The sequence below is a fragment of the Pteropus vampyrus genome, unplaced genomic scaffold (genome assembly GCF_000151845.1).
Source record: "Pteropus vampyrus isolate Shadow unplaced genomic scaffold, Pvam_2.0 Scaffold119, whole genome shotgun sequence".
NCBI lineage: Eukaryota > Metazoa > Chordata > Mammalia > Chiroptera > Pteropodidae > Pteropus > Pteropus vampyrus.
The window spans coordinates 1250246-1264344 of NW_011888900.1; the positions used below are offsets into that span (position 1 = coordinate 1250246).

General features: G+C 36.0%; 1 protein-coding gene across 1 annotated transcript in view; it reads right to left on the reverse strand.

The window, feature by feature from the left end:
- Positions 1-14099, reverse strand: part of CCDC102B (coiled-coil domain containing 102B) — a 228951-nt gene that overhangs the window by 179069 nt on the left and 35783 nt on the right. Inside the window, exons 4-5 of the mRNA XM_023534108.1 lie at positions 4689-5313; positions 2148-2368 (exon numbers count right to left, since the gene is read on the reverse strand). Of these exons, the coding sequence (XP_023389876.1) occupies positions 2148-2368; positions 4689-5313 (846 nt within the window). The remainder of the gene's footprint in view (positions 1-2147; positions 2369-4688; positions 5314-14099) is intronic.

Below are 14099 nucleotides of genomic sequence, written 5' to 3' on the forward strand. Positions count from 1 at the left end.
CGCTGCAGAATTGTCCACAATACCCAAGATAGAGAAATGACCCAAGTGTCCGTGGACAGATGAATAGATAACGAAAATTTGGTATGTATATTTGTAGAATCTAAGAAGCTGAACTTACAGAACAATGAAAGGCCTTCACTCCCCCTTCGTCTTTGGCCTGTCTGTGGTTTGAATGCTGAAGCTGCTGAGAAATGGAGGACGTACTTGTATGGCGGTTGTTAATTTATTCCCAGGAAGTCACGTATACGGCTAGGTGTGGACGTGCATGAGGGAGGGAGCAAAGATACACATCACGTGCATATCATTCACACTGGGACCTCTGTCCTAGAGAGACTCTACCTCTAGGACAGAGCTGTTTCGTGTTGCTCCTATTACACTATGTCAGTGAGGTAGCGTTGCGTGTGGGTTTGATAGAAGTCTGTAGCCAGTAAAAAGTTAAATCCTTCAAGAAGTAAAACAGAGTTTAGAACCTGACTGAGACCTACAGTTACAGATAAAATTAATTGTTAATATGGATACAGGACTAAAAATTAATTCAGTTTTATTCCCTTTTCTACTAATGTTGATTGCTTCTGTTAAAAATTTATACTTGAGGGCAGAATAATAAATATTTATTGAATACACACAAGCTTGTTTTATAACAATCTATTCATAAAGTGAGGTATAGACAAAGAATCTGGAAAAGAAGGTAGTGGTACGAATAAATCTCAGAGAAACTAAGAAGAAATTTCTGGCTGACAGAACAAAAATGACAGATAAAAAACTTACAGTATTTGTGAAAGGCTTGTGTGCATACTTATCACTATTTCAATCCATTTAAACAATGGAAATTAAAACCATTGTATAATATACAAATATATTCATACTTAATTATATATATTACTCCCAGTTTGTTTTTTATTCTGCCTACTAAGAGTTTTATAACTAAAGAGATAGAAAAAAATTTTCAAATTTGGGGACCACATTTTAAAGGGCATCAAATATTCCACAAATATTCCCTCAAATAGAAACAAAAAATAGCATATAAGTGGTCACTTTCTCAGACATTATTTGTGTTTGATCCTTAAAAGGCTTAAAAGTGAAGAAAGCAATGGCAGATTGCATTTTCCGACACTCTTACTACATCATGACTTTGGCGTGCTGAAGAGGGTGCCCCTCTTCCTTGAACCCAAGCCGGCCTTTGAGACTGTCTCCACCAATAAGCATGGCAGAAGTGGTACCATGTGACTTTTCAGGCAAGGTCATTAAAATACGATAGATTTCTCTGCATGCCTTTAAGATGTTCACTGGTAATACAGCCACTGTGCCTTGAGGAAGCCAGGAAGCCACACAGGTCACACGCAGGTGTTACCACTGAGGCCTGAGATGGGAACTAAGGTCTGTCACCAAATTTGGGAGTGAGTGAGGCTTCGGATGAGGCCAGTCTCCAGGCTTCAAGTCTCCTCCAGCTTTAGAGCTATCCCTTCTGAAGCCACACATAGCAAAGCCACACTCAAGATTCATAAAGGGATACATGGTGATTGTTATTTGAATAACCGTTATTTGGGAAGTTCTGTTACAAAACAATAGAAAAATGGAACATAAGCATCGCTATCCATAGTTTTACAGAAGAGAATATAGCACCCTCTTGGCTAACTCAATATCATGCAGCTAGAATATGGCAAAGCCAAGATGAATATCAGGCCACTTAATCTCAAGTCTACTGCTCTTTCCTCTATACCAAAAAAGGTCAATGAGTAAGTATCTTTTTCCATGATGAATACTTCACAAAATTGTGAGTTGTCTGTTTTTAATATTATTTTCACTTTATTGACTGTAATGTTATAAAAATACACTGACTACTTTAACCATATATATATTAATAATTCAAATGCAATTAAGGTAAACCTACCAGAGATGATGACAAGGTTACCATAAAAGAATGATAAAAACTAATAAATTATAAATTACCCTTCAAATTTTAAAAAATAAATATATACCAATATCTCTAAGTATATGTTGGTATATGCATAACATTTATTAAATATCAGAACACCATGACTAGTCATGGGTGAGATATGTTATCGAATGGCCAGTTTTCTAGACTTAACAATTTTAAGAATTCTGAAAATCAGACTTGGTTAGGGGAGACAACGATTAGCACTTACTCTCTTTCTTCCCATAAGATTTTTTGGAACTCATCCAAATGCACCTGCGAAGGAGAAATTTCGGGCACTTCATTCCCCAAAGGCAGGTTCACCGCCTGCAGCGTTAATCCAGGTTTCACCGTACAGTCTTCAGACCCACCATTCTTGAATAAATTAGGATGATCAGGATTGAGTTTCATCTCTTCATTTAATCTTAATGGGTCAAGAATCAAACCTTCTTCCTGAAAGGAAAAAAAACATAAAACAATTGTTACTGTTGAATTTTTTAAATCTCTCAGTAGAAAAATCATAAATAACATTTCCATATATTTGGAAGGAAATAAATGTTATGACTCAGGCCAAACTTTAAATTGCGTTCTTCAACCATTGTTTTTCTTTCCTTCCATGTTCTACCTTATTATAATAAAATACAGTTCTCAAAAAGTCAACTTTAACTTTTAAAGTTTTCTTTTTCTAATCTCAGCTAAAAATAGCCCTGCATAAACTTAAACAGCTGTAAAGAATTATTTAATGAGTTTATGAATTTCTCTTTAAAGTTGATTTTGTCACAAGGCACTTGAGAGTTTCAAAGTAAAGCCAAGTGATTATTTTTTAACATCTTTGGAGGACGGGTAGAAAGAATTTTCAAGGAACTCTTGAATGTTTTAATAAGCTATTTATTGAACTATTTTTTAGATCACTAGTTAAAGATCAAATAGAATTTAATGAGACATTTTAATACATATGAGTATCATTTATCATAACAGCACACTGCATCAAAATCTTATATCATAATTCCTAAACTTTATCAAACTCATTCTATAAATATTTGTCTATAGTTTAAATTTATCCTGATTTGTGGGTTTAAAATGAGATAAAGCCAAGTTCAAATAAAATCTTAATGATGTTTCATTTTTAGTATTTATTTTTAAAATAGTATGTGGATGTTAGGTTACTAGTATGACTCATCTCTTCATTCCCTCAAAAATTAAGTTATTATGTATGTTATTTTGAAAAACAATAAAATAACACATGTGTTGTTCTCCTTGGAAAATATTGTGGGAAGATAATACAAGCATCTTTCTCATTAGGTTTAGAGTTAGCAGGAAAATTGGTCAAAATAAAAACAACTAATTGAAGCTTTTTCAATAGCCAATACGTCGCTACCATCACCAGGAATTTTAACTATATTTTTTTTCCTAAATAAACAAACTTTTAATGAATATCTACTATGTATGATCTGTTCTTGACATTAATGATACAAAGGTATTCCAGATGAAGTCCCAAGATACCAAGAATTTCTCAGCAAAATATACATGAAGAGAATTCTCAAATGTGGTGTCTCTTACTTGTAATAATAAATAATTTGTACATTCAGAGTAACTTATGTGAGCTACATTCCCTTATCTCCATCATTAAATTAAAATACAGACATCAATACAATTGAATTTTGAGAATATATAACATTTTCCCAAAGATGTAGACGATGGAACAGCCTCAATTGAAAGTTAACTAGTATTAAAAAATAAAATAAAATAAAATAAAATAAACATGAAACTAAATAAGCATGAGTAATTACATTGTTGCAATCTTTTAAAATTTTTCATTTACAATGAAATTTAGGTTATATTTATAACTTCAATACATTATGGAAAGGCTTAAAATTTTAGATGGAACTATAGAAGAGCAATTTTATGTTTTCAGAGATGGAATTAGATAGAGATAACAATACAAACTGATACTATGAAAAGTGGTAACATGAATTCTTCAAGTTTCCCAAAGTACATTCCATGTGTTGTTAATAGTATTTACCAGGTTAAAAGCGGAGGAGGAATGAGGGGAGTGGTTCCTGGATAACTGTTAAATAGTTTTCAAGTTCATTTGCTGCAGAATTTTCAGGAACTTCATGATTCTAAGTATACCAAGAAATTCCCAGAGTAGGCTGTGTGAGGCGTTCCATAAAGGTGTTTGCCTGTGGTATGCATCCTACAGGAATTAATTCTGGGGCCAGAGCCCCAAATCTTGGGAAATGTTTAAACTACTGAACGGATAATTTACTATTATTGACATAATTAGGATAAATGGAGTGAAATCTCCCAAATATTTTCATTCACACAAATGCTGGGTTAATTTTTGTTTAAAAATATATTCATAAGGTCACCAATATGAGCTGAATTTTGTCTCCTCGAAATTCATATGGTGAAATCCTAACACCCAGTACCTCAGCATGTGACCGTGTTTGGGGACAGGGTCTTTGCAGAGGTAGTCAAGTTAAAATGAGGTGTGCCTAATGATGATGTCCTTTCAAGAAGAAGAATCGTGGACGTGGACACACACGGAGAAGACAGCCATTTATAAACCAAAGAGAAAGGCCTCAAAGAAACCAACCCTGCTGGCACCTTGATCTCAAACTTCTGGCCTCTAGAACTGTGTGAAAATTAATTTCTGCTGCTGAAGCCACAGTCACCATCCGGGTTATGATTCCCCCTTCCTGCCCATCATGATGGAAGGCATTCTAACATGCCCACAATTTCCAGATCCCTCTGTGAGCTTTCTCCTCACCTTACTATTTGCGATCTCCTTCGCAGGAAGTTCTCTCTTTACCAAACACTCACTGATAGACTCGCACGTCTGTGAGCCCCTTTGGCATTGCTCTGTGTGTACACAGGACACTCCTGGGAAACTGGGACACTTCAGATCCTGGGTGACTCTGCCCCCCGACGCCCCCGCTGGACGCGGCAAACCTTGTTTCTTTTTCAGGGCGCTCAGTTCTTTCACGGCCATCTCTAACTTCACCCTGAGCTGCCTCCCTTCCTCCCGGGCACTGTCCCTTTCGGCCCGAACTTGGCCCCATTTCGCCCTCCAGTTGGCGGTGCAGTCCGACCACCACCGCATGGTCTTCTCCATCTGAGCGGCTCTGGCCTTGACCTCCTCCAGCTCCCGCAACCGGAGCTCCTCGCAGATGTCCCAGTCACTGGCGGTGCAGGAGCGGGCACAGACGTCGTGAGCAGCACGAGGCTGCAGCCCGTACAGGGGCAAACAAGAGTGACAGGCCTCCCGAGGGAATGAGGCAGGTGCGACCGCGTCACAAGGTGCTTGAACTGCTGACTGCCGCGGGGCACGGAAAATTTGTGTTTCCTCGATTAACCGATAGATGGAATCTAAATTCATATTTGTCTTTTCAGGCCTAAGAAAAGACAAAAAAAAAAACATAATTGACATTTGAATTTCCCTTGCAACGATAAGAGCAAGACTCACATTTTTAAAAAGTTGATAAAAATGATGTATCTTTTCAATATTGCATATTTTCTTTTCCAGCATAACTAAAAATATAGAGGAATTTATGCATTTGTAATTATCCTCGAAGAAACAGAAATTGCTCATATTGAATTTTGCTAAACAAAGACAAATAAAAATACCAAGATGCAAGTGGAGACAGCGTATGACAGAAATAATTCATTTTAACAAATCGATTCTATCATGTAGTATTTATGTAACAAATACTGTCCATTAACTACTCAATGGCCCCCTCTTTCCCTGCTAACTAAAGCTTCAGGTAGAATATAGAATCTATTGATCTCTGGGAGGATAAGCCTCTGTCCCAGCCCCAGGGGCTAAACCATGATTGGTCTAAATTTTCCAAAATGATCTCTGTTTCATTGACCATTCGCTGGTCTCAATGAAGGGAAGGTCTGATGGAGAAGTGTCCCATCTACAAAAATTTGAAAGCATCAGAATGAGAAATGCTTTTTCCTCTGTTTTCTTCCTGCCTGAACAAAGACATGAGTCTGGAAGAAGGTGAGTGTAACGGCCACCCTGTAGCATTTTAAAAGTCAGAACAGCAAGAGGAAAAGTATTTAATGACTGGATTCTACGTGAAACCCAGAATGCATACCTCTGGTTTCCTTGCTCTGTGAGAATGACTCCCTGTGTCTACGTAAGCTATGGTCAGTGAGTTTTCTGTTACTTGCAGTCAAATGGATACCTAATACATGAATTAACTCCTACTATGGTTAATATTATATGTTTTATAAACAAAATGTTTTTAATAACCCATGATCTTTGTCCTTAAAGATTTTTTAGTCCAAAGAATGAGATAACGCATATAATAAAAATCATCATCATCATCATCATCATCCACAGTATGAAACTATCTTGATTCAATCGATCTTTTTTAGTACATATTATGGGTCATATCGGTGTTAGCTTCCTAATGCTGGTATGGATGAGATTCTCTAAGAGCAAAACTAAACACGTGATGAACTGTCTCCTAGACATAAAGAATCTTCACAGCATGGATAACACCGAGCAGAGTCTTAGCAATTTCAACGCTTTATAAAGGAAATAAAAACAGCTTTCCACATAAAACAGCAAAAGGCAAATTAATTGGTAAATGCAAACTCTTATCACATTCATTACTTATTCAATATAGCAATGTTGCTATATTGAGGATATAGCAATTGAAATCTTTATAATAAGTGCTTAAAATAATAGGTTAATCTACAAATTAACAAAACTCTGTATAAGATTACCCTTTTTATTATCAAATGAAATTTTCTGGTGTAAATAACATTTTATGACATTAATTCCTCTCATTTTTTCATTTGCTCTTACATAGTTACAGATCAGAAACTATCTCTTTACAAACCATCCATGTAACCAACTGAAAGTGTTTCATTATACCAACAGCTTACAAAATAAGTCTCTATTCACCAAGAAGAGACTATATGATATTAAATGTATATCGTTTTTGGTTGTAGAAAAAAAGAACACATTTTAACAAGTGTTCTGTAGAGGTGCCAAACAAATTCACTCCTTAGTATAATACTTATGACAGTAGTATGGTTTCATTGTTGTGATTATTTTTGTTAGCACCGGTGTATGTCCAATCATATTTTAATTAATGCTGATTTGGAGTAATTGTTCCCTTCTATCCTGTAATTTAGAGGGCAATGAAACTATAAATGATCAAATTTCTTGGAAAACCAGTAAACCAAGACAAATATTTTTTTTAAAAAAAAATAAAAGAACAAAAGGAACTTTTAATTAAAAGCACATTAAATATTATATATATTTTCATATACATACTCATTATTTGCTACTTAATGAATTATTCCTTTTAGTTAAAATTCCGAAATGAAGACAAAAATTTATTTCAGCATATTAAATTTATCCTTGCCATTTTTCAAAATAAATCAGCACCATAAAATTATAATGTCTTTAAAAATGTCACATTAAGTTTTATTTCACTAGTGTTTTGAAGACTATATAATTGGATTCTGGTACATTGAGATTTTGCCTACCAATTAGCTGTGTGTTTTTTACACATCTGACTATACAGAATAGAGTTGGGTTTAATCATGCAGTCCTTGAACTAGAATAGTTATTTCCTATTCTGAAGTGTTTCTCAAGCAAGTGTAGTGGGTATATTTAATCCTCATGTGTATTTATTAAATCATTCATTTTCCCTATACATATGTGCATACACTTCATGTTTTATTTCAGATGACTGTAAAAGTATCTGTCAGTGGCTGTACCACAAAGCCTTAGATGTGTGAAAAAAATAGTTTTCTGCTATTGACTCTTCTTATTCGGATTTTTGCATTATTTTCACAAAAAGTGGGGGTGGGGCACAAGGGAATGCTGGGAGGTGATGGATATTTATTACCTTGATTCATGAGTACATTTATATCCCAAACTTAGCAAATCGTATGCATTAAATACGTGCAGTATTTTATATTAATCACACCTCAGTAAAGCTGTTAAAATTGTTCACACGATCAGGTATCATGATTCCTGCAAGTATTTTTTGATGCAGTACATAACCAAATAAAAACAATTTGGTGGGTATACAATGTTTAAATAATATGTATTACTAAACACATTATTCCTCACTAAAGAGGAGGTTAATATGTAAGTTAACATTGGACTGTAGACTCTATTGGTTCCAGCTCTGAGTTTGCCACTTTCTAAACAGATGATCTAGAACAAACTGCATAAACTGCCTTTGACTCACATCCTTATTTATAAAAGGAGACAGAAATATCACGTGACCATGAAATGGGGAAATGCCTGCAGACTAGCTGACCCAGGCAGTCTCTTAGGCAAGATGATAGTTTTCCTCATGCTATAAAAGTCACTAATATGTCACCTTAGAATACTGTATTAATTCTTCCGGTTTCTTTTCTCTCTTTTGAAAGAGAAATGGTGTAATTAAAAAAAACAGGAAGAGCAATAAATAAAGTTTACAAAAAAAGTTCTGAATTTCATTTAATAAAGGTATAATCTCAATTTCACATCATTTAATATTATTCAGTGAGATATTCAGTACCATTATCTCCATCCAAAAAATGAGAAACTGGGGCTTGGGGTTCTAACGTAACCAGCCCAAATCCTACACTTGCAGGGGGTCAACCCAGCTGGGAATTAAGGAAATTTGAATCCAGAGCCACTGCCTCACCATATTAAAAATCTACAGCTTCAAAATATCTATTTTCACTATAGTGAGATCATCTTTCAGATTATTTCATAAATATATCTGGCAGCCTTCCATTTTGAATATTTTTATGCTCGAGTATTTCCCAATAAATCACACTGCGATTAGTCAACTGATCCTGATGTGGCACTTTGAGCAGATTCAATCTCCTCGTCATAGCTTAAGAAACTGCTCAGCCTGGGGCTTGCCCATTCCTCCAAATGGCCCTGCCATTCTGCATCCATGTCCCACCCTTCAGCCGCCCCGCTGAGACCGCTGCTCACCCAAATCTGGCCTCAGCAACATCCGTGGTGCAATCCAATGGCTATGCAGGAGCTCTGCCCCTTGTCCCCATGCACCCCTCCCCTGGCTTCTCATCCTTCAGGGAGCAAGCAACTAGTGAGACCCACGACACCTGTCCTCCATCCCTTAAAGGCCCTACACCTGAGTGGGAAATCCGCCTTTCGCCTCCTCTGGATAGTGAACAAAAAAAGACATGGCTTTGGCTAACTTGGCACCTTGCGAAAAACCAAAGCGATAAATCAAATTAACAATCATAAATTTCAACTGTCTTTGAAAGAAATAAACAGTGTACTGTGACTCAGTACATACCTACATTCTTAGAGAAGTCTCTCTGAAGTGGCGTCTTATGTATTATCTGAAGAATGAAGTAGACCAGAAATAAAAGCATTTTTGGCAAAAGTTGCACTATGGGGGAAGAATAAAAAAGGGTCCAAAGGGCTTTTGTTTTATTGTTTATACTTATTGCTTTCCATTAACCTATAGGAAATGAATTCTAAATGAAACTTCTTAGTTTTTTTTTTTTTTTCCCAAGGAGTATAAGACTTCTAATACGTATACAATAATGTTAATAAAAGCCATAAGCAAATAGATTACTATGGATTCAAAACATAATGGAAAGGAACAGTTGTTATTATAGATGTGACACCATACACTCTGATAAAAAGAGGGAAAAAAGGGATCAGTTTTTAATGCTCAGGGGAAAAAAAAAAACATATTGTATTTTAAAATGTGGCCTGTCAAGCATGCACGAAGGATTAGTATAAAAATGTATGCATTTTGTATGTGTCTAAAGCAGAAAAAAAATAATGTATTTTTAGGACTGCTTTGCAAGAAAACATGAAATAAATGTGAAAACTGCCCTTGTGACAATGAAGTAAGTGAAACAATTATAGTGAATGGCTCTATGACTTCACTTCTAGATAGTTCCAATTTTGCCCATGGTTAAGTATTACATTTAAAAACCCGTACACTTTGGCAAATTATACGGACAGTTATAGTCTGTGTTTGCTGTTGTGAATGTGAGATTTTAGAATCATACAGAGGCAGGAAATACTTGCACAAAGAAGGCAACTAAATAATATAAAATAAATTTGTACATGTTGCCAATTATTTAAAACTTAGATACTTTATTTCTCAAAAGCATTGTCGTGTAAGATAAGCATAAATGTAAACATTTAAAAGCAAATGTATTTGTTTGCCAAGAGTCATTACTAAACTGTAAATTGCATTACCTGATCAGATAGAAGTTATTTTAAAAACTGGGCATGGAATTCAGATGATAAGCCCAGCCTTTTTGTAGCTGACTTTGCCCTGCTACCTATCTCTTTAACTTCTCACTATTACCTAAAATTGAAGCCACGTGCCACTGCTTCAAATCGATGTGATGTCTTTTTCTTGAATCTAGGTTTTCAGTAAAGCATTTGAAAGAAATAATATTTTTCTTAGATAATGCTCAATGACAAAAATTAATCCCATTTCTCTTAAAATAAACTATTTCATAATAATACTTCCAAGTTATATCTTGATATTATTGCTACCATTCTCAGACAGCAGCCCTGTTTCCTGTGCTTGAAGAAGAAAAACACTACCTTACAGGTTAAAGGTAGAAAGTGATCACTCGGACTTCTTTGGGATATGAAAAAAAAAAAAAAAAGAAGGAATACAGAAAGATCCAAAGTCCACAATCCACAATCCATTTTATAAAGTGCCAATGTATAATTTGTAATGAGCCTTGGAAAAATAAAATTTCTCTTTTCTGGCAAGCTGATCATCTTGAAGCTTTTATAGTGCTTTGCTTGCCAAGTACAAATTTAAGTTCAGATAATCTAGAATTTCTTGGAGGATATAACAAAATTTAATTATGCTTGCGTATTTCTTGGGGGTGCCAACAAGGTTCAAGGAAATTCTGTCTAAAAATAATTCTCAAATATCTTACCAGTGAACAAATATTAAGACATAAGGATATCTTATTTAAAATCTAAATTCATAGCTTAAGTATATTTTTTCTAACAGTATATATAAAATCTATGCTATTTAATAGCTATTTGTTTGGAAGCCTGACACTTGTTGACTTCTTCAACATGCCTTCATATTTATGTTTATTTTAAGGTTTCAGTGAATGAAACCACAAACTATCCTAATTTTCTAATGCAATTTAATCCAACTTAATAATGCCAAATAAATAAGCCAAAACATTTGTTGAGAACATACACCAAAAACAAAATAAGTATTAGCTGTGGTGGGACCCTGGAGCCCTGTCAAACCTTATTTTCATATAAAATAATCTTGCTACTATTTCCAGGTGGCTAAATGGTCAGAGTGCACATTTTATCGAAAAAAAAAAAAAAAAAAACACTGTGAAAACCTGCTCACATCAAGGACTCCATCACTGTGCAAAGTTGGATCTGGAATTTACATTGCTATATAACTATCGTTTTGTGTCATTTCATAGAGATTAAATCACATAGAGGACAATGCAACTGTGTCCATCAGTACTAATTAAAAAGAAATTAAAATCCAGAGGACCATGTAGCCAACAACTCAAATTTATAATTATTTTTAATTTACAATGTGAGAGCAAACTATCCTGTGAAATAATTCCTACCTCAGTTCCACTCTAGGCATTGTTAAAAGGGAGGGTTCTGCTTCTTATTTTTTTACTTAAAAGCTATTTGTTAAGATTATAGATTTCTTTAATATCAGATTCATCATCAGTTTCTAATATTTATGTTCACTTCGAGTTTCAGTGGAAACCACAAACTACCCCAGTTTTCCAACGCATTTCTTCAGCAAAATTCCTAAGCCACTTACCCCACTCACACTTGCTCTTAAAGTACATATGAGGCTAAGTCAGAAATGCTTCACAAAGCTGGTTACATTTTGTATCCAACAAGAGAAAGCCCTCTGATGTCAGTATGATTCAGGAATATTTTTTCACACCCATCTGATGGAATGTACAAAGCGGCCACACTATTCCGTGCTAGCTCTCTGGGAAGATTTCACAAGCTTAATAATTAAGTTTGGAGAATACAGCCTGAATGATTGTCATATTTACCTTTGAAAAGCAGTTATAAAATATTTTAACAGAAAAATTTATTCTTAAAGTCTTTAAGAATACATTCTTTACATGAATAATCCCAATTGGCTAAAATGTATCCCACATTATAAAACTAAGAGAAAATACCGTAATCAGAAGCAGCAAAGTTATAATGTATTTAGACTTTCATGAGCTATTCCTATGCATATTTCCAAACACTTTTCCTCATCCACCCTACATCTTACTAAAGCAAAGCAATATTGATACAAAGCACACATGCTATTGTTTCTTAAGTTTTACTTCTTATGTATGATCTGGATTTTAACTATCAGTGTAAAGAGCTATGTCCATATTGTTGGCAGAGATTTAAATCCACCCTTTTAAATTATAAATCAGATTGAAGAAAAAGTCCTTAAAAGGCCCAACTGCCCCAAATCACGAGATTATTGGTTCATCGAATGCTATAGAGACTATCTAGAAAAGATGGGGTAAATAGGTATTTTTTTTCCAGACAAGAGAAAGACCAGATTTAAAGAAGTTATGCCCCCCCCCTCCACCCCAGAGTTCAAGAGACAACATGGCAATCTTAGATTTGCAGTTATTCTTTGTCAAGGGCCACCGAGGGCCTGGTGCCCAAAACATTTGCCATGGTAATCTTCAGACGTTTCAAAATACCCCCCAAGATGTCGTATAAGACTGTCATCCTTGTCTTGATGGCCAAGTAAAGTAATATTTTAAATATAGAAATTAGTATTTAATTTATTTCTTCAGTATAATCTTTAGACACTGTCATGATAAAACACATTTAACCTGAGCTAAGGAACAACAGATAAATCTGCAAATAATTAACACGGTAATGGAGGTGTGTTAGTTTCTTATTGCTGCTGTAGCAAATAAGTACAAACTTAATGGCTTAAAGCGACACAAATTTATTATATCGCAGTTCTGAAGTGCAGAAATGCAAAATAAATTTCTCTGGGCTAAAATCAAGGCGTAGGCAGGAATGGTTTCTTCCAGAAGCTCTGAGAGGGAAATCCATTTTCGGGCCCTTTTTAGCTTCTAAAGGCCACCTGCATTCCTCGGCTCCAAGAGCCTGCATCGCATCTCTCCATCCCTGTGCTCCCATCCTCACGTGTCCTACTGCGAACACTGGCCTTCCTCTCTTTCCTTGTAAGGACCCTTCTGATCGCACTGGGCCCACCCAGATAATCATCTCAAAACGCTTAACTTAATCGCACCCGCAGAATCTCTTTTAGCAGACAAGGGCACACATTACCGTTCCACAGGTTAGGGCATGGGCATCTCACGGGGGTTAGTACTCAGCCTACAACAGGGGACATAGTGAAAGGAGATCGGACTTTGAAACCACATAGATATGAGTTCAAATTCTTGCTCTGTCATTTACCGTCTTGTGACCTTAGAAACTTAATTAACCTACGTGAAAAAGTTTTATCACCTGTAAAATGGGGATATGAATAGATTTGTAATGGAGTTGTTTCAAGGGTACCACGTGAGTACTCCCTCTCCACTGGATCGTCCCCTTCAGCACACCGAAGCGACTGCATCGTTACCACCTCCCCACCGAGCGATGCTCCATTTCTCTGTCTCATGACAAAAGAGACAGTTTATCGAACGTGTCGATTTTCACTGCTTTCATGTCCTCACGCCCCTCCTCTCATCAACTCATTTCACGGCAGAGAGGGACAGACACTCCACAGAAATCCCACTGGCCAGCATCGCGAATGACTTCAGTCTCACCAAATCACAAATTCTTTTCATCCTTGTCTAACTTGACCTCAGCCATATTCAAAACAGCTGAAAACCCCTTGCTCTTTAAACACATGTGTTTACCTCATCACCACACTCTTCTGATTATTCTGTTGCCTCCAGCTGCTTCTTCTGCTTTGTTCCTCCCTGCCGCCCCTCCTTACACACTGGAGAGTGTGAAGCTTGATGACACGAATAGAAATCATTGCCACTGACGGCCGAAGTCCTGTCTCCAGTCCTTCAATCTCCCTTGGGCTCTGCACTCACACAATGTAGTATATTCTCTGTATCTTCATTCTGATGTCTGATGGGAATCTCTATCTCAACCTTAAACAAACTGACCACATCAAACTCTTGGTCCCCAGTCCTCTGCAAAGTTTTCCCTGTCGTT